General features: G+C 43.7%; 1 protein-coding gene across 1 annotated transcript in view; it reads right to left on the bottom strand.

The window, feature by feature from the left end:
- Positions 1-21549, bottom strand: part of zgc:63587 (uncharacterized protein LOC393431 homolog) — a 130315-nt gene that overhangs the window by 38044 nt on the left and 70722 nt on the right. The window contains exons 10-11 of the mRNA XM_068005546.1: positions 20294-20439; positions 3279-3362 (exon numbers count right to left, since the gene is read on the bottom strand). Of these exons, the coding sequence (XP_067861647.1) occupies positions 3279-3362; positions 20294-20439 (230 nt within the window). The remainder of the gene's footprint in view (positions 1-3278; positions 3363-20293; positions 20440-21549) is intronic.

Raw genomic sequence — 21549 nt, 5'->3', positions numbered from 1 at the left:
ATTATCACAAAAAGAACTAAAGGGGAGGTTACAAACAAAAATATTTTCAGAGACTGGCTAGAATGTGAAATTCTCTGCCACAAACAGTTGTTGAAGGAAGTCCAGAAACTCTTTTAGAAGGAATTAGATAGTTGCCTTGAAAACGCGGAACATTAAAGGATATGGGGATCAAGCAGGGAGTACAATTAAACTAGGTGACACTTGGAGAAAATGCTAGCACAGACTTGATGAGCAAATGGCCTATTTCTATGCTGTAACATTCTATGATTCGACACATGTAACAATGGGATTAACCAAGTAATACACATGGTTGAATAGGTATCACTGGTGTGCATCTCACAAACAATAAAGGAGAGCTGTACATTATTTGGAACAAGTACTCAGCCATCTGTGATGGTGAATTTAATTTTGGTGGTTCAATCCCAACACAGCTTGACGTGGTCCTCAAATAACAACAACTTGCGTTTAAAAAGCACCTTTGACGAAGTAAAACGTCCCAAGGCACTTCACAGGAGCGTTATCAAACAAAATTTGACACCAAGCCACATAAAGACATATTAAGACAGGAGTCCAAAAGCTTGGTTAAAGGGGTAGGTTTTAAAGAACGTCTTAAAGGAGGAGAGGTAGAGGGGTTTCGGGAGGGAATTCCAGAGCTTAGGGTCTAGGTAGCTGAAGGCATGAATGCCATTGGTGGAGCGATTAAAATCTGGGATACGCAAGAGGCAATAATTGGAGATTACAGAGATAGGGAGGGGCGAGGGATTTAAAAACAAGGATGAGAATCTTAAAATCGAGACGTTGCCGGACCAAGAGACAATGTAGTTCAGCGAGCACAGGGGTGATGGGAGAACGGGACTTGGTGAGAGTTAGGATACAAGCAACAGAGTTTTTGATGAGCTCAAGTTTACATAGGATGGAAGATGGGAGGCCAGCCAGGAGAGCATTGGAACAGTCAAGTCTAGAGGTAACTACGGCATGGATGAGGGTTTCAGCAGCAGATGAGCTGAGGCAGGGGCGGAAACAGGCGATGTTACGGAGGTGGACGTAGGCAGTCTGAAGCACATCTCAGGGTCAAATAGGGTGCTAAGGTTGCGAATGGTCTGGTTCAGCCTCAGACAGTGGCCAGAGAGAGGGAGGGAGTCAGAGGCCAGGGAACGGAGTTTACGGTGGAGACCAAAGGCAATGGCTTCGATCTTCCCAATGTTTAGTTGGAGTACTGCCCTAATAGTAACATGCAACTGTACAAGAACAAGAACTAACACAGAGGCATACACAAGTTGTACAGTTCAAGTCCTTAATGAATTGTAAACTTTAACCCAATGTATACTGCATGTAACTGAAGAAACATTTAAATATCTTTCTACACTTTACTTGATCAATAACTCACATTTACTTCCATCACAAAAGCTCGTATGTTGCACTTATGAAAGTCATTATATAGGGATCTCAAGCGATGTGTGTACAAATACCGTACTCGCACATTAAATCAATGATGCATCGCAATAGGTACAGCACAGGAGGCGGCCATTTGGCTCATCATGCCTGTGCCGGCTCTTTGAAAGAGCTATTCAATTAGTCCCACTCCCCTACTCTTTCCCCATAGCCCTGTAAATTTTTTCCTTCAAGTATTTGTCCAATTCCTTTTTGAAAATTACTATTGAATCTGCTTCCACCAGCCTTTCAGGCAGTGCCTTCCAGATCATTGCAACTCGCTACGTAAAAAAATGTTTCCTCACGTTGCCTCTGGCTCTTTTGCCGATCACCTTGAATCTGTGTCCGCCGGTTAATGACCCTTCTGCCACTGGAAACAGTTTCTTCTTATTTATTCTGTCAAGATTTTGAACACCTTTATCAAATCTGCTTTTATCCTTCTCTGCTCTAAGGAGAACAACCCCAGCTTCTCCAGTCTCTCCACATAACTGAAGTCCCTCATCCCTGGCACCATTCCAGTAAATCTCTTCTGCACCCTCTCTAAGGCCTTGACATCCTTCCTAAAGAGTGGTGCCCAGAATTGAACACAATACTCCAGCTGAGGCCAAACAGTGTTTTACAAAGGTTCATCATAACTTCCTTGCTTTTGTGCTCTGCGCCTCTGTTAATTGCTTGTGTAAGTGCTTGTCCCAATATAATATGAAATTAGAAATCTGACTTTCATAGAATTTATCCAACATTTGCAACATATTCTGTGTAACTTCAGAACATAAACATTACTGTTACAAACTGGTTGGTCTTTTCTTCTGCATTCTCTATAATCTACATTATCTTTAATCTACACTATCTTCTTCAATCCAGAAAACAGGAAAGTGACTTTCAGGTTTGCCTGCAATTACAAAAGCACTGTTGCTCCACAATTGGGCTGCAGATATATTCAGATGCAAGACAATTTTTTTTCCGGACCACCAAAAAAAACGAGACTTCACTACTGGCAAGTGTGAAAAAAGCCTGATTAAGAATTAAGAAAATGTTTTCTAAAACTTCACCCCCTATTAAAACCAAGTCAGTTCTACAACTTAAGCCAAACACAGGGGCTTATGAAGGATTGCATCACAACCAGCTGCAACGCCACCTATATCTTCTTCCATCCTCCATTGAATGGTCTCCACCCCTACTTTCCCCCCTCATATGTCAATTACCCTTGGGCAACTTGTCCAGGTGGCCATTATTTGTCTAGGAGCCCTAACAACGAATAGTGGCAAACTATTCAATCAATTCTAGAATGCATTTGCCTCCATTCATTTTTTCCTTAGAATAGCTCTTTGCTCGCCAGGTCCCCAGAACAATTTTCTCCTCTCTTCTTCGAATGGCTATGATTCATGTTGCAGGACAGTCCCTACAGGCAGCAGCAGCTCTCCAGTGCCTCACCCAAGAAACCATATTTCACCTCAAAAGGGAGTGCTTAACGATTACTCGATAGGGGGGCATTAGACAATGATCAAGAGCACAAACCTGGATTGATTTTTTTTTGCTCCTCCCTATGCCAAAAGGTACAGAGACCAACCGGAGCACAACCCAGTTGAGATCAGTTAACTTAACACAGACGCAGGATAAAAGCTGTGATTTTTATGAGTCAGCACACCTCCTTCTCTATTTACCCACTAAACTATCAGGATTCTGCAATCTTTGAATTTAAATTACACACACATTAAGATCAATACTAAAGACAGACCAAATGCGCAAGAAATGAACTTTGTTAACCGATTTTTTGTTTTTAAACAGAAACCAGAAGCATATGAGTATCACGGAGGGAAGAAAGGGACACTAGAAATATAGTAACCAACCTGCCAACACGTTTCAGCCGCTCTGAGCGGAAATTCTCGTAGTGCAGATCCTGGGTGACTTCCTGTAGATCCTGCATATGCGTCCTGAAAAAACATGGAGGGGGGGGGGGTTTAAACATACAATTCGACTAAACCAATGTTCTGTCCCCCTCCCCTCTAATTTTTTTCTATTTTCAATATCCTTTTTAGAAAGTGCAGACTCTTGCTGGGGGACAGTTCCTTGAGCAGTGGAGTCCCTTCAGTATTTCAACCCAGTCGTTTTTCGTGCCGAGCCTGCAAGTTCTAGCAGGTCACTCAACTGTGGAGGGCCCGTCTGTGTCCATACCCAATGTCCACACGTTAGCACTTTCCAGAAGGAGTCACACGATAATAATCGAAAGTAAGAATCATGGCTGATTCTTTCCTTCGCCAGTCTAGCTGCAGTAAAGCCAGCTATACTGCCACACTGTATGAGAACAGCCAAGTCAGCACAAACTGGGGGCCAAAGCTGGAATCTTACTAGTCAGCATGGCAATACCACACCAAACCATTAATTTACCTACTGCACCACTGGGATTACCATTGTTTTCATAAATACAATATAAGCTCCATTTACAATGGATATTTTAATCTGACTTGATCCAGATTTCTGATCATCTGCCTTTTCATACAGCTTAGATAAGGGGGTGGCAGTGTCTTGTCCTGATGTGGACAGTCAGAACTCATTATACATTACAGCTAACAACAGCTCTGGAGGGTGATAAATTTGCACAAAGCAATGATTTGGCTACAGTTAGAGTCGTGGTAGCACCATTACTAAAAAGACATTGGGCCAGAAATCAGGCAGAGCGGCGAGGCAACGCTCACTGCAGCTCCTGCAAATGTAATTAACGAAAATACTTACTGCGGGCTCTATGATGTCGAATTGGTTGAATTTGAACTTTAAACAAAATGTGCACTGTCAACCCACCCTCTGAGCAGCGTGAGTTGCCGCACAGCTGGAACAGTCTGTGAGGAGAAGATACGCCCACAAAATCTGTCAGGAAGAGAAGTCACGCCCACAGATTCAGGCTGCACTGCTCAAGCAGGCGAGCAGACTTCATTCACTTAAAGTTAATATTCTGTATGTCATTGTAAATAAAAAAATAATTTTTTTCATAAAAAGCCAAAGAAATAATTGAATTAAATTAGACAGAAGGGAAAGTAAAGATTTTTTTTAAATGACTAAAAACTATTAAAATAAGTAGTAATAGGAGACTCCACAATTTTAAATGTTAATTTATAGTTGTTTGACAGTCATTAAGAATAACCACGCTGTTAAAACTTCGTTTAGACCTGGTATTTTTAAGCGTACCTGTTTGGTGGTGTAATTAGTTACTTTACAGCTGGGCAGAAAAGGCGTGCGATGGCCCTTTAATTCGAAGCTGTCAAATCGCCAGCAAACCAATAGGAACAAGTTCACGATTTCCGCATTTTACTGCACGTGTACAAACACAGGAACTTGCTCCTTCAATTCACCACTAAAAACTGAGTGTGTGTTGAGCTCCTCTGTTATTTTGGAAGCAATTTCTGGCCCATTAAAGTCAGAGAGACAGTACAGTAGATTCACAAGGATGATACCAGAGATGAGAAATGATTGTTATTACCAGAGACTTGAGATACTAGGACTATTTACATGGTGGCAGAGATTTAATAGAGGGTCGGGGGTCAGTGATGAGGAGTCGACAATTTAAAATCACCACTAGCAGAGCGCGGAGAGGTTACAAGAAATTTCTTTGCACAGAGAACTGTTAGAGCATCAATGCTTTGCCACAGGAAGAGGGTGAAGAACATTGTATCTTCTAAGTCAAGCATAGATATGCATTTGAAGTAGGGGATAGAGAGTCTGGGGAGACAGCACAGCAGCAGGATTAGTTTTGTTTTACTCTAGCAAAGGGCAGGGACAGGCACAGGCACGATGAGCCTAATGACCACTTTCTGTGCTGTAAATTTCCATGGTTCTATGGTAGGCAACTTATTTTGGAGATGCTTGATTACGTGATGTGCTGCACAATTACTTGTATATAACTAGTGAAAACACCACAGCGAAGTTTCACACCAGCAGCCAGGATAGATCTTCCCTCAAGGAGAGTGCGATAATGCCACATGTCTCCCCCTGCATTCCCTCCCTCGCTACAAGGAATGCTTACACAACACACCTCACTTTCACTTCCCCAACAGAAGTCTTGTATACCAGCTCTATTCACATTTAAAAGTTCCCTGTCACGTTCCTACTTATTCCACCAGCTGCCCCGTTGTTCCAAAATAACACACTATTCTGAATAGTGAACCATAAGACAACACCCAAAATAGTTTCATAAATCTTCTAAAACTCTTACATCAATTTAAGCCAGTGGTGTCCCATTCAGAACAGTTTACCCCCTTCCCCCAATCATGCTGCTCATATGTACTTGGACAGAATAAGAAGTCCATTAGCAAATGTACTGTAAGTAAATAGAATGGGATAAAGCAACAATACTGTTAATAGCACATCCCTATACAAAATCCTATCAACTATCGGGAGAGTGAGAAAGTAGTATAGCCCCACCACTTACACTGTCTGCACTTATCATGGGCAGCCACCTCTATCGGGCAAATGGAGTTATCAATTTGCCATTATCACAGGAGTCAATTACAAAGGCGCCGCTTATAGCATATTAAGCTCACCAACTATTTCGGGCAGTTCAGTAAGTACCTACCCTGCACTTACTCATTTAAAAGGCTCTGCTGATTTCAGCCAGTCGGGTCTTCAAACAGTTTCTATCAGATGATCACATCTCATTAAAGTGCGATTACCTTAGTGATGAGATTCTGGATGCAACTGCTAACAATTAGAGACTGTTGCTAAGTGAGATTTTCTGTCTTTAAAAGAAAAAATGTGTTGGTTACCAACATTTTTGGTTTTACTGTCCACCGCGTATACCTAACTCAGCCACTCACTCTCCTGTGTCCCAGTCCTTTATAAGCTGATCACAGCGAATCTGTCAGCCACAAGGGGGCCAACCATTCCAACAATTCACTGGCAGATGCTGGAAAAGGAGAACCATCCTTGGTGGCAATTTCACAAGTAGCCTGCTGAGAAGCAGCACTTCATATTACTTTCAGGCAGCCAAGCTTTGGTCTAACTGAAGATTTTATTGGCTGTAGGAGCCCTACAGAAGATCGTTGAATTTGCTCCAAGACAGTGAAGTAGGATTTCAGGAGCCAAGCCCGTCAACATGGATTCAAAGCCACTCACTGATCTTGTGCCAATCTCCCCATTGTCCGCTCATGCCTTGTAGTCTACTCAGAAGAAAATACTTCAAAGAAAAGCGCGTGTGTGATTGGCTCCAACTGGCTGCACAGTTCATTCCTGAGCTGAAGCTGGTGCTTGCTTAGCTGCAGGCTGGGTCTGGTCAATGCAGGACATGCTGCTGTACAGTTACACCCACCACCAGAGGGTACTGGTTCACCACTGAAATTATGCAGTGCATTAAGCACGATTCATTTTCAAAATTCACCATAACCTGGGAAGACACAAAATAGAGCTTTTATCAAATCCTACAAGAGAAGCGGTCAACCAGATTTCTGATCATTTAAAATGAATATAGTTCCTATTATCACATTCCTTTATCAACAATGGCGTAGAAAGCCAGAAACCATGCCTTCTTTTCCCTCGTTCATTTTCTCTCTTCCTCTTCCAAAGAAGTTGTCTCTTTCCTGGCTCCTATTCCACAGCCATTGGATGCATTCTTGTATTTTGCCCAAGTGACAGCAAGCATTTTTCAGGCTACTTTACCAAGGGAGGCATTACAGCCAAGCCCAATACTATTCTCATCTAATGTCCACACCTGATGTGCATTTCCAGCAGGGGAACTGGAGAGCAACCAAGAACAGGAATCCTGGCCAATTTTTCTGTACCTATATCAAGGATGCAGAGGCCAATTATGGTGCCTAATTGATGTCCTGGCTGAAATCAATTAATTCAGCACAAACTGGGGATCAAAACAGGGACTTCCTAGTCTGATGATTCTGCTACTCACCGGAATAGCTTAACTGAGTTTGTGTAATAAAAAAAGTCCACAGTAAGCAATACGGACACATCTCAAGTAATACAAGACTCCAATTTCAGATAAAGTTTTAGTTGCAACATTCTAGTTTTTCACATTTATACTGCAGTACCATAACAATACTGGATACTTAGATTCTCTTCTACATGATAGAAGATGGCTATTGTGTACAAGGTTACAACAGACGTCAGTTCATCCCATAATCCAAGAGTAAAACTCATGTCATTTGATCGGCAACCTTGAAATGTAGAATCATAGAATGATACAGCACAGGAGGCAGCCATTTGGCCCATCGTATCTTTGCCAGCTCTTTGAAAGAGCAATCCAATTAGTCCCATTCCTCTGCCCTTTCCCCATGGCCCTGCAAATTTTTCCACTTCAAGTATTTATCCAATTCCCCTTTGAAAGTTATTATTGAAGCTGCTTCGACCACCTTTTCAGGCAGTGCATTGCAGATCATAACAACTCGCTGCATCTTTTTCCTCATGTCACTTCTGGTTCTTTTGTCATTTTCCTTAAATCTGTGTCCTCTAGTTACTGACCCTTCTGCTACTGCAAACAGTTCCTCCCTTTTTAGTCTATCAAAACCTTTCATGATTTTGAACACCTCTATCGAATCTCCACTTAACCTGCTCTGCTTTAAGAACAACAACCCCAGCTTCTCCACGTAACAAATCCCTCATCCCTGGTACCATTCTAGTAAATCTCCTCTGCACCCTCTCCAAGGCCTCGACACCCTAAAGTGCGGTGCCCAGATTTGGACACAATACTCCAGCTGGGGCCCAAACGTTTAGCATAACTTCCTTGCTTTTGTACTCTATGCCTCTGTTTATAAAGCCACGGATCCCGTATGCTTTTTTTTTTTAAAAAAAACAGCCTTCTCACCTTGTCCTGCCACCTTCTAAGATTTGTGTATGTACACCCCCAGGTCACTCTGTTCCGGTACCACCTTTAAAATCGCACCATTTTGTTTATATTGCCTCTCCTCATTCTTCCCACCAAAATGCATCACTTCACACTTCTCTGTGTTAAATTTCATCTGCCATGTGTCTGCCCTTTTCACCAGTCTATGTCTTCCTGAAGACTGTTACTATCCTCCTCACTGTTTACTACATTTCCAAGTTTCATGTCATCTGCAAACTTTGAAATTATACCCTGTATACCCAATTCCAGGTCAATAATATATATCAAAAAGAGCAATGGACTTCATACCGACCCCTGGGGAACACTACTGTACTCTTATCTCCAGTCTGAAGAACAACCATTCACTAATTCTCTCTGCTTTCTGTCTCTTAGCCAATTTTGTATCCGTGCTGCCACTGTCCCTTTAATCCCATGAGCTTCAATTTTGCCAACAAGTCTATTATGTGTAACTTTATCAAATGCCTTTTGAAAGTCCACATACACAAAATCAACCACACTACCTTCATCAACCGTCTTCGTTACTTCATCAAAGAACTCAATCAAGTCAGTCAAACACGATTTGCCGTTAATAAATCCGTGCTGCCTGTCGTCATTTATTAACCCATTTTATTCCAAATGACAATTAATTTTGTCCCGGATTGTTGTCTCTAAATGTTTCCCCACCACAGACGTTAGGCTGACTGGCCTGTAGTTGCCAGGTTTATCTCTCTCCCCTGTTTTGAACAAGGGTGTAACATTTGCAATCCTCCAGTCCCCTAAGGAGGATTGGAAGATTGTGGCCAGGCCCTCAACTATTTCCACCCTTATTTCCCTCAGCAACCTAGGATGCATCCCGTCTGGACCAGGTGACTTTTCTACCTTGATCGCTGCCGACCTTTTAAGTACCTCCTCTTTATCTATTTTTATCCTATCCAATTCCTCTACTACCTCCTCCTTCACTGTGACATAGGACTATACGAGCATGAATAGGCCATTCAGCTTCTTGAGCCTGTTCCACCATTCAACGAAAGCATGGCCGATTTGTATTCTAACTGTTTATCCGCCTTGGCTCCATATTCGTTAATACCCTTGGCTAGCAAAAATCTACCAGTCACAGGTTTAAAATTATTATTTGAGCTAGCATCTACTGCTTTTTGTGGGATAATTTTTTGTAGCTGACCACTACATTTTAGTGGTCTGTGTACATGGACCCCTAAATCTCTTTGGACCTCCACTGTTCCTGCCTCTTCACCATTTAAAAAACTCGGATCTACCCTTTTTTGGTCCAAAATGGATGACCTCACACTTACCTCTGTTGAAATCCATCTGCCTCAGTTTTGCCTACTCACTTAATCTATCAATGTATCTTTGTAATTTTATGCTTCTGTCTACACTAACTATGTCACCAATCTTTGTGTTATTGGCAAACTTGGATATATGGCTCTCTACTGTGTTATCTAAATCATTAATAAATATAGTGAATAGTTGATGCCCCAGCACAAATCCTTGTGGGATACCACTAGTCACTTCCTTCCAATTCGAGTACATACCCATTATTTCTACTCTCTGTCTTCTGCCGCCTAACCAATTTCCTAACCAGGTGAATAATTTGCCTCCAATTCAATGAGCTTTAATTTTAGCTAACAGTCCCTTACATGGAACCTTATTGAATGCCTGCTGGGAGTCCATATAAACTACATCCATAGACAGTCCCTCTCTACCAATTTAGTGACTTCCTCAAAAAATTCAATTAGGTTCATTAGACATGACCTACCCTTTACAAATCCATGTTGGCACTCTCTAATCAGTTCAAATTTCTCGAAGTGCTGTCACTCCATCCTTAATTATAGATTCCAATAACTTCTCTACAACTGATGTTGGATTAAATAGGTCTAGAATTTCCTGGTTTCACTCTCTCACCTTTCGTAAATAATGTAGTTACATTTGCAATTTTCCAATATAAAAGCAACAATTCCTGAATCGAGAGAGCTTTGGACGATTATGGCTAAAGCATCTGCAATTTTCTCATCTACTTCCTTTAAAACCCTGGGGTAGAAACCATCAGGTCCTGGGGATTTGTCAGTCTTTCGTGCCATTATTTTTTCTAATACTGTTTTCTTGCTTATATTAACTTTATTGAGTTCCAGTCCTTGATTCATTATTAGTTTCCCTGGAACACCAGGTATATTGGGCTCGATATTAGGAGGGAGGCAGGTTGGCAGCATGGGGTCGACTGGGCGTGCGGGTAACGTGCCCAGTGAATTCGGGGTGCTCTGCACGCGATCGCAGCCTAATTGAAGTCACTTACCTTGGCTTCCGGGTTTCGGGCTGCGCACCCGCATCATAGGCTGTCAGCTGGAGGAGCCCTATTTAAAGGGGCAGGCCTCCACTGACTGATGCTGCAGAAAGGAGCCAAAATTACAGCATGGAACAGCCCACGGGGAAGGCTGCTCCCAGGTTTAATGATGCCTCACTCCAGGTCCGACTGGATGGGGAGGACAGAGATCTTCACCCCGGCGGATGGAAGGAAGTAGTCTGCCTCTGCCCCCACAAAGGCCTGGCTCGAGGTGGCAGAGGAGGTCACTAGCACCACCAACATATCACGCACCTGCATACAGTGCAGGAGGCGCTTCAATGACCTAAGTAGGTCAGCCGAAGTGAGTACACTTACTCATTCCCCTACACCCCGTCTGCCACATCACCGCCCCCACCCCACATCTCCTTCTGCACTGCCAACACTACTCTATCACATTACTCCTCACACTCACCCAAAACTCATCCTCATCTTACCTGCACTTACTCACCTCGCCAGTACTCATCCCACCACTACCACTCAACCTAATCCTCACGGCTCTGTCTCATACTCTCTTTCACGGTCAGCCTCACCCAACCTGCCACTACCTGTGCTGCAGCCACAGGGCATGCATCACGTATGTGTAGTAGGAAGCTTAAGGCAAACTTGTCGTGAGCATGAAGGGGATGCACAAGGTTGTTTGAGGGTTTGTCATGGTTTTCACATATATTTGATTTCTGATCAACTCACATTACAGATTATATTGTCACCACTACTGCCACGTCTTGGCCATTCTTGACTGGCTTGTGCAATAATGCCCTTTCCTGAGGATCACCATGAAGACCCACGCCTGATACCACTCATTGTGTCACTGCAGAGAGAGTGCAGGTGTATTTGCAGGGCTCTTTTGTGCAGTCAACTGAGACACGCCGGCGATGTCCCCAGTGGCATCCTGGAAGGATGCGGAGGAGAAGTTGTCGAGGGCAGTGTTGACTTTGACAGCGACAGGTAAGAAGATGGTGCTCGGGCCAGCCGGGAGCAACTCGGCATCAAGGAGGCTGCAGATGTCCACGACTACATGTCGAATGACTCTGAGCCTCCGTGTGCACTGCTCCTCAGAGAGGTCCAGGAAGCTGAGCCTCGGTCTGTAGACCCTGTGGCAAGGGTAGTGCCTTCTGCGATGCATCTCTCTCTGCGGTTGCCCTCCCTCCTGCTGTGCAGGTGGATGTGTCACAGCATTGTGTTGTGGAGCGCCACGTGTCAGAGGTGGACAGCATATAGGCGATGCTGTTCGTCCTGAGGAGGTTATGATTGCAGCTGCGGCGGCCCCCATCCGGAAGATGTATGTTTGAGGGGGTCCGCAAGGTAGGTAAATGTGTCTGCACACCGGGGTTGAGGTTGCAAGTTGGTGAATTTTAGTGTTAGGAGGAGGGCGGTGCAGGCCAAACTTTGTCCAAAGTGACAGAGTGGCCTCCTGCAATGAATGAAGGTCTCCCCCACACCTGTCAAATGGACCTTTGCAGCTGCCACAGGCTGGTGACTGCAACACGTCCATTTCAACTGGGAGTGTTTCCCCCTGTACGGGAAACACTGTTTAGATGAAAATCCCACCCCTCCTAAAATATCCTACAAATCAGGTCTGCTAACAACCTGAAGTATCAAAATAATTGCCTTAAGCTGGATCCCGCCGGCTTTAATTGCCAGCGGGAGTCCTGCATGCAGGGGCTGCGCGTGCATCTAAGCATGTCACTGGGGAACCCGGAAGTGGGCGGGTTGGAGCTGGGCTCTGGGAATCCCCAATTTTCGGAGCCCCCCCGCCACGAATGCACCCGCTCGGACGTCCGAAAATCAAGTCCATTATCTCCTTCCTCTGCGTAAAGACAAAGTAATTCTACAAGTCTGCCATTTCCTTATTTTCATTTGCAATATTCCCCGCATCTGTTTTTAAAGGGCCCACATTACCCTTGACTACCCTTTTTCTTCTAATATAATTGTAAAAAATGTTAATCTTGATATCTCTCGCAAGTTTCTTTTTATATTCTCTTTTTGCAGCTCTTACTACCTTTTTTGTCTTCCTTTGCTATTTATATGTCTCCCAATCCCCTGGATATACACTATTCTTTGCACTTTTGTATGCTCTTTCCGTTAGTTTTATGTTATCTCTCACCTCTTGCCAACTGTGGCTGAATTATTTTTTGAGCACCACCCACAGTTCATCTGTAGTTTTACCCAATAACAGTTTTAACCAGTTTGCTGTCATCAGTCTCTGTCTCATCCTGTTAAAGTTAGCCTTAACAAAATCTAGAATCTTAGTAATTGTGTTAAGTTTCTCCTATCCATTTCATTTCTCCGTATCATTGAATTCGATGTTATGGTCACTGTTAGATAAATGTTCCCTTACTGTTAGATTGTTAACTAAGTCTGGCTCATTACTCATTACTAAATCTAGTATGGCCTGCCGTCTTGTTGGTTCTAGAACATATTACTTGTATGTACTCAAGAAATTCACTACCTTTCTGACTTGAGCTACTCTGCTCTTCCCAATCTATATGAAAATTGAAGTCTCCCATAGAAACAACTCTGCTTTTGCTGCAAACCCCTCTAATCTCTGAATTAATGCATTTTGCCACTTCATTGCTGCTATCAAGAGGCCTGTAGACAACTCCCATTATAGTTTTAAGTCCTCTCTTATTCCTCAGTTGTAACCAAATTCTCCACTGCTTGCTTTCCCTTACCTATATCCTCTCTTACTAATGTTGTAATATTATTTTTAATCAATAAGGCTACTCCCTCCTCCTCTTCTTCTAGTTTCCCTATCCTTTCTAAAGGCCATATAACCTGGAATATTTAACTCCCAATCCTGACAGCTTGCAGCCATGTCTGAGTAATGGCCACCATGTCATACCCTCTAAGCTGTATTTGAGCCTCAAATTCACTCAATTTATTTCTTATACTCTGTGCGTTAGTGTATAAAACTCTTATTTGGACAAGAGACCCTAACCCATCCTTCTGCCCTGACGCTGTCTTTCTCACGCTGTTTATCTTAACACGTTTCTAATTTGTCACTCCTGCTGTAACTACTTTAGTTATTTTAGCATTCCCTTCACCTGGAGTATATATATCACTGTTTGTGACCTGAACTCTGCTCTTATCCCTTCTTTTAAATCTTTAAACTATCATTTTTACTATTGTTTCTGACTGAACCCCCTCCTCCCCATTTATTGCTTTAAAGTCCTTTTTACCACCCTATTTATCCTTTCCGCTAGGAACTTGGTCCCAGCCTGGTTCAGGTGCAGCCTGTCCCAATGGTGCAGCTCCCTCCTGTCCCACTACTGGTGCCAGTGTCCCATGAAATGGAACCCCTCCTTCCCACAGCACTCCTTTAGCCAAGTGCTCACCTTCCTGATCGGATTATCCCTATGCTAATTAGTACGTGGCTCGGGTAATAATCCTGACATTACCATCCTTGAGGTCCTGCTTTTAATTTAGCTCTTAACTCCTGATACTCCGTCAACATGGCCTCCTCCCTTTTCTTCCCTATGTCACTGGTCCCGACATGGACCACGGCAACTGGATCTTCCCCCTCCCTTTCCAGTCTCATTGAGATATCTTTTGCCCTAGCACCATGTAGGCAACATGCCCTTCGGCACTCTTGATCATGGCTGCAGAGATTGGCAGCATCCTCTTCTTTACTGAAGACAGATGCAAATACTCATTTAGTACCTCAGCCATGCCCTCTACCTCCACAAGATGATCTACTTTTCAGTCCCTAATCTGCCCCACCCTTCCTTTGACTATTTATATGTTTGTAAAAAACTTCTGGGTTCCATTTTATGTTACCCACTAATCTATTCTCATACATTGTCTTTTCCCCTTTTATTTCCTTTTCCAGTTTGCCTCTGTACTTTCGGCATTCAGCGTGGTTCTCTACTATATTATCAGCCTGACATTTGTCAAGTGCCTTCTTTGTCTGTTTCATTTTAATCTGTATATCTTTAGTCATCCAGGGAGATCTAGCTTTGGATGCCCTGCCTTTCTCCCTTTTGGGAATGTGTCCAGTCTGTACCCGAACTATCTCCTCCTTGAAGACCCCCCAAGTATGGCTGCGTATTTTTCTAGTGCCCATGTATTTACAGTCCTTACAGCTTACGGCAGGCGCATTGATGTTACCTCAATTTGCCTGGTATACACAGTGGACGGTAAAACCAAAAAGCAAAGTAACCAACATATTAGAGGAGCAGGAGATCTCACTTAGCAGTTATCTCCAGAATCCCATCACTAAGGTAATCACACCATAACTAGGTGTAAACAGCTGACTGAAACTGTTTGAAGCCTTCTAAATGGGTAAGTACTTATTGAACTGCCCAAAATAGTCAGCATGCTAAATATGTTATAAGCGGCGCCTTTGCAATTGACTAATAGTAATGGCAAATGGTTAGCACCATTTGCTCGATATAGGCGGCTGCCCGTGATAAGCGTGGACGGTGTAAGTAGTGGGGACTGCATATCATTTGTGATGTCATTTACACTACATTTTTCATTCGTCATGAAGATCACAGTATAGCTTTTATTTTCCAAGACTGCTCACCAACAACAGAGCCTCACTATGGGTATGTGAAGGTCATAAAATCGGTTGCTCAAGATTGAGTGCCAGATTGGCAGCTTGACCTATTCTGTATCCAGGACTTTTGGTGTGCAACAGAAGGCTGCACTACCAGTGAACGTAAGCCTCAATTACATGGAGTAAGTTATTCAATATAGGCCCATGTCAAATTTCAAAACGTCACCCCGAGCCATGCTCACAGCATTCACTTTGTCCATCTAAAATGGGCACACAACTGATCCACAGCCTGGCCTACTCTAGGTGTCTTCTTAAAGCTAGGTTGGCATTTGGATTCATCTTGAAATTTGCTTTTTTCATTAATGTGCATTTTAGGATTGCTGCATTTTGTAGTGTTGGTTTTTTATTTTTTTGCCTGTTCCTTTTGTCATTTTTGCAGACTTTTTCCTTGCTGCTGCTGCTTTGCAACTTGCAGCTAAGTTTTGAATGAGCTAAGTTTATGCAGAGTGGAAGATGAGGCGCCAGCCAGGATAGCATTGGAATAGTCAAGCATGGAGCATAGAGATAACAAAAGCATGGATGAGCATTTCAGCAGCAGACGGGCTACGGCAGGGGTGGAGGTTTCAAACAGTCTGGTTCAGCTCGAGACAGTGCCTCATCCAGGACAGGATGTCGGACAAGCAGTCTGACAGCAAAGGCAGTGGAGGAGGGAGAGATTGATCTTTCTGCACTGCTTTTGCATGGGATTGCTGTTCTTTATAATCCTGGGCAGAATGTAATTTTCTTAATACCGCATTTTGTATTGAGCTGACCCAGCATATCCCCTTGGCTCGGGCTAGGAGCCACGTGACAGATTCGGATTGGGAGTCTCCTTTCCTCCTTTTTGCCTTGTTTATTGACTCCTCGCCTCACTCCCAGAACCTTGAGCCCCGATGAAGAAACTCGTCTCCAGGTTTCTCATGCTCAGGCGAGGACAGAGGGATCAAGGGTAGGTTGTTTGAGGAGCTGGGTGATGACGGCAGATTTGAAAGGAAGGGGCACCGTACCAGAGGAGAGGGAACCGTTTACAATATTAGCCAACATGGGGGCCAGGGAGGGAAGTTGGGTTGTCAGCAGTTTAGTGCAAATAGGGTCGAAAGAGCATGAGGTGGGTCTCATGGACAAGGTGAGCTCGAAGAGGGCATGAGGGGAGATAGCAGAGAAACTAGAGAAAGATGCGAGTTCAGGGCTAGGGCAGGGGGATCCTTAGGGGAAGTTTGGCTTGGTGGGCTAGGGGAAGCGAGGGAGGGATGCAGCAGCTGAACAGATGGTCTAAATCTTAGTGACAAAGAAGTCCATGAGCTCTTGCACTTGTTGTCGAGAGGTGAAAATGGAGGGCAGGGGAGAGGGGTGTAAGCAGATGGTTGGTAGTGAAGAAAAGAAGCCCGGGGTCATCTTTGCATTCCAGAATGATCCTGGAGTAGTGATCTGTTTTGGCAGAGGAGAGCAGGACCAGATGGTGCTTTATGTGGTCCAGCCAGATCTGGCAATGAATGGCTAAACCAGTTGTCCGCCATAAACGATCAAATCCGTGTCCGGGGGGAGATTGATATATAGATAAAGATCTAACTTTGCAATGTGACCTATAGTTCAGGAATCTATCCTGCAGACTTTACCAAATCCATATTCATAACATTCATCAAAATAAAATATAGGCCACAGAATGTGGTTAACACAGCACAGGAGTCTCATGAGCAACAATGTGAAAGTGCTGCTAAAGATCATACTAGAAAGAAAACAAGAGCTGCATTAGGAATTAAACTAAGAACAGTTGGTTTTAAAAACATGACAAACATGTGAAAGAATGAGTGGTTTGAGCAGGCAATAGAGAGAGAGAAAAGAAAGAGAGAGAAAAAAGGAGAGAGAGAGAGAGAAAGAGAAAAAAGAGAGAAAAAAGAGAGAGAGAGAGAGAGAGAGAACGACTTAAGAAGGTTTGGCACAGAGACTGAAGTACATGATGAAAACAGAGCCAAGAGAACCTTCCAAAAACTGACCTTTAACTGAACAATATAGAAGTAGAGCCAGATGATAAAATTGTTTACTTCATTACTCACATCGTATGGACAAAGCAACCAAAGAAGTTAAATGGAGGACAGCAACTGCGAAAGAGATGTTTAACAACATAGAGTTTCTATGCAACCATAAAATCAAGGTGGTGATAAACAGAAGAATGTTGTGATCACCAGCATTGTCCCGATGTGAAAAATGGACCTTGATTGCTTAAGATAGAGTTTAAGTTATGGTATTAGACTGAAAATTAGCTGGGTAAGAAGAAAGACTAATGAGAAAATCTTTGAATTAACACTAGAAAAAAAGAGAAGTGATGAGTTCTCAGTCACAAAGACCACCTACATTCAATTTCATAACATTGTACGCCTCCACCCAACTACTGCTGAAACCCTCATACGCTCTTTGATCACTGCCAGATCCGACAATTCCGATGCTCTCCTGACCGGCCTCCCATCATCCACCTTCCATATACTTTAGCTCATCCAACACTCTGCTGCTTCCCATATTCTATCCCACACCAACTCCCACTGGCTAATCACCATTGGCTTCACTAACCTACATTGGCTCCAGGTATGCTAACGCATCAAATTTAAAATTATTATCCTTGTGATTAAATCACTTCATGGCCTCACCCCTCCCTATCTCTAACAGCAGTGTTTTAAGATGCCTAGGGCCTAAGCTCTGGAATTTCTTCGCTAAACCCCTCTGCCTCTCTACACCTTTTAATGCCCTCCTTAAAACCCAACCCATCCCTGCTAATGTCTCCTTCTTTGGCTTGGCATCTTTTTTTTTGATTACATCTCTGAGATGCGCTTTGGGATGCTTTTCTACGTCTAAAGCACTATATAAATGCAAGTTGTTGCTGTTGTTATAAAGACGTTTGGAACATGACCTACATTTCATTTGTAGCCACTGACCATGAGATCACTCAAGACTAATCAGGTCACTATACTTGCATCCTGCAGATCTCAAATATGGATCCTGTATTTTACCGTATTCTCCATCTGAGACTGTGTAGACGTTTCAAAAATAGCTAGGACTTCTTATTCTGCAATAACCAGGGAGCTGACCTTTGATTTATGACAGGAAAATTTGGAGACATTTTGCATGTGTCACTAAGCAGCAGGTAGAACCTGTGATACTGCCCTTTGGAGGCTGCTTATTTTACAACAAAGCTTATTAAGAGTAAAGTGGCATTAAAGAAAAATGACATCAAGACAGAAGTAAAGTAGAAGCACGCAGGAAGGATGTAAAAGGTCAGAAGTGGAGTTCAGTGACATAAATAGACATGAAGGTAGTAAGAAACTGCAGGAGTCGACACTTAGGAAGGATACAAAGGTGTAAAGCTTAGGCAGGAAAACTTCCTAATGATGGGTCCAGCCACGAACATCATGCAAGGTGGTTCTATAGACACATGATATGAATAAGAAGATGGGGAGGACAGCAAAAGAATGTACAGGATAATCCTCAACCTGGGCTTGCTTTGAAAATGACGGTGAAAACAAATAAACGATTTTTGTGCACGTGGAACTCCCAGAGACTCAGGGGGAGACTAACGCACATCAGTTCCACTGCCACACTAATGAAAACACCTTGTAAACTCCCACACAATGGAGCTCATTTCAAATCAGCAGAATATTCTATTCAGTCTTGCCTCTCACTTGCTCAGTGTCATATTGTAACAAGGGGGGTGGTTGTTGGGCTGGAGAATATTACAGAGAAAGGGAGGAGCAAGGCCATGAAGGGATTTGTACAGAAGGATGAGAATTTCAATTTTGATGCATTACGGAGCCAGGAGCCAATGTAGGTCAACAAGTGCGGAGTGATTGGTGAGTGGGACTTGCTGTGGGATAGGATATGGGCAGTGGAGTTTTGGATGAGCTGAAGTTTATGGTAGGTAGAGGATGGGAGGCCAGCCAGGAGAGTATTGGAATAGTTGAGTCTGGAGGTGGGAAAGGCATAGATTAGGAGTCAGTGGCAGATGGGCTGAGACAGAGCAGAGGCAGGCGACATTACAAAAGGTGGAAGTAAGCAATCTTTGCGATGGAGAGGATATGGAAGCTCAGGGTTGAAAAGGAGACCGATATTACGAACAGTCTGGTTCAACCTGATACAGTTGATGGATCGGGAGGGTGGAACTGGTAGCAATGGTTCAGAGTTTGTGGCGGGTGGGGAAGGTGATGGCTTTGGTCTTCTCAAAGGTTAACAAGTGGAAATTGCAGCTTTTCCAAGACTGCTTGTTGAACAAAACAGTCTGACAACACAGACAGTGGAGGGGTTGAAACAGAAGAATCCTGCTATCTCAAATTCCTTAGCTTAAGTGATACATTCAAGCCCTTCCAAGCAACAAATGTAAATGGTATGAATTCAAATTAGACCTCACAAAACACGAGTGATCGACATGGCAGAGCACAGTAGGAGCAGATCACTCCACTCAAAACCAGGTTAATCTCTGGTGCGTAAGCAATGTGACTCACTCAAGTTCCATTTAGCTGCACCCAATTACATTCAGAGCTAGGATTCAGGCTTTCCTACGGTCAGTTTATTCAGGTTTCAGTACATAAGCTGCACTTAATAGATATTTTCTTAATTGGTTTGAAGCAAACAGTGATTGGGCTTGGCTTAATTCTGTAAAGTGACTGAAACAACAACCATTGTGCACTCTGCAGGCAGTGGAGCGAGATTTATTGCCAAGAACTCAAACGTTACATTCTCCATGTTGTCTCTCTCTCTAATATATTATCTGTCTGCATTAGAATCACTTCCTTGAGATAAACCAGAAGATACCACTGCCAGTTCCTCCTTAATCACTCATTTTGCAACATGATTTAAGAGTGATGCAATTCAAGTGACGAGAGCGCAGACACAGTATAAAGAGTCACTCAAAAAGGTTCCCTCGTGAGATCAGCCCATAAGTAATCACAGGCAGTAAGTAACTAGGATCCCATTACTCTGTACAGCAGTGCTTCAACACACTACTCAGGCGAATTTCTGTATCAATGCAGCAAGTGCAAGACGGTTGTTTGATCAGGTATGCATCTGTAGAATTTGAGGCAACCTTATTATTGATACTAGGCTTGCACAGAGTCTCTATGTTGGTTATGGTACAGAGCACCTCATTGCATCAGTGCAGGATACTTACACCAGCATTGTGCGTAGTTTGAGAAAGTCATTGTGTTCTGGGTTCTCCACTTCAACCACACCCCATGGGTACAGGCGACCTCTGATCTTTTTACCTTTCACCTCAATCAGTTGGTTGGAACCAATCACAGCAAAGGGAACGCTGGCCTAGGAGCAAAATAGAATTTGGATCTGGTAGACCTACACAGGTGCATAAAAAGATCACTGCAGTTCTCAGAACCCTTTCACCCTCCTCTTTGCAGTTGTAGTTAGGACAAGGCAACCCGCCTGCAAACAGCAGGGATTAACCTTTTAACTACTTCACCTCAGAACATTCCCCTTTTCAGGACATTTGTTTAATCAAAAACGGAAGGATTATCTTATTATGGAAGTGCAGGGGGCCAGGGAGACTCACTACTTTTTGTACTTGAATATCTAATAAACTGCAATGGTTGCGACACTGGGTGAAGCACAATGGGAGGGGAGGGGGTCTACTTTGACCATGGTGTAGACACAATACAAGGGAAGAGGGACAATCTTAAGCCGTAATGTTTTTTTTTATTCGTTCATGGGATGTGGGCGTCGCTGGCGAGGCCAGCATTTATTGCCCATCCCTAATTGCCCTCGAGAAGGTGGTGGTGAGCCGCCTTCTTGAACTGCTGCAGTCCGTGTGGTGACGGTTCTCCCACAGTGCTGTTAGGAAGGGAGCTCCAGGATTTTGACCCAGCGACGATGAAGGAACGGCGATATATTTCCAAGTCGGGATGGTGTGTGACTTGGAGGGGAACGTGCAGGTGGTGTTGTTCCCATGCGCCTGCTGCTCTTGTCCTTCTAGGTGGTAGAGGTCGCGGGTTTGGGAGGTGCTGTCGAAGAAGCCTTGGCGAGTTGCTGCAGTGCATCCTGTGGATGGTGCACACTGCAGCCACAGTGCGCCAGTGGTGAAGGGAGTGAATGTTTAGGGTGGTGGATGGGGTGCCAATCAAGCGGGCTGCTTTATCTTGGATGGTGTCGAGCTTCTTGAGTGTTGTTGGAGCTGCACTCATCCAGGCAAGTGGAGAGTATTCCATCACACTCCTGACTTGTGCCTTGTAGATGGTGGAAAGGCTTTGGGGAGTCAGGAGGTGAGTCACTCGCCGCAGAATACCCAGCCTTGACCTGCTCTCGTAGCCACAGTATTTATATGGCTGGTCCAGTTCAGTTTCTGGTCAATGGTAACCCCCAGGATGTTGATGGTGGGGGATTCGGCGATGGTAATGCCGTTGAATGTCAAGGGGAGGT

This window comes from Heptranchias perlo, chromosome 25 (genome assembly GCF_035084215.1).
Source record: "Heptranchias perlo isolate sHepPer1 chromosome 25, sHepPer1.hap1, whole genome shotgun sequence".
Taxonomy (NCBI): domain Eukaryota; kingdom Metazoa; phylum Chordata; class Chondrichthyes; order Hexanchiformes; family Hexanchidae; genus Heptranchias; species Heptranchias perlo.
The sequence above is the reverse complement of the archived record's forward strand: the minus strand, read 5'-3'. Positions and strand labels throughout refer to the sequence as shown.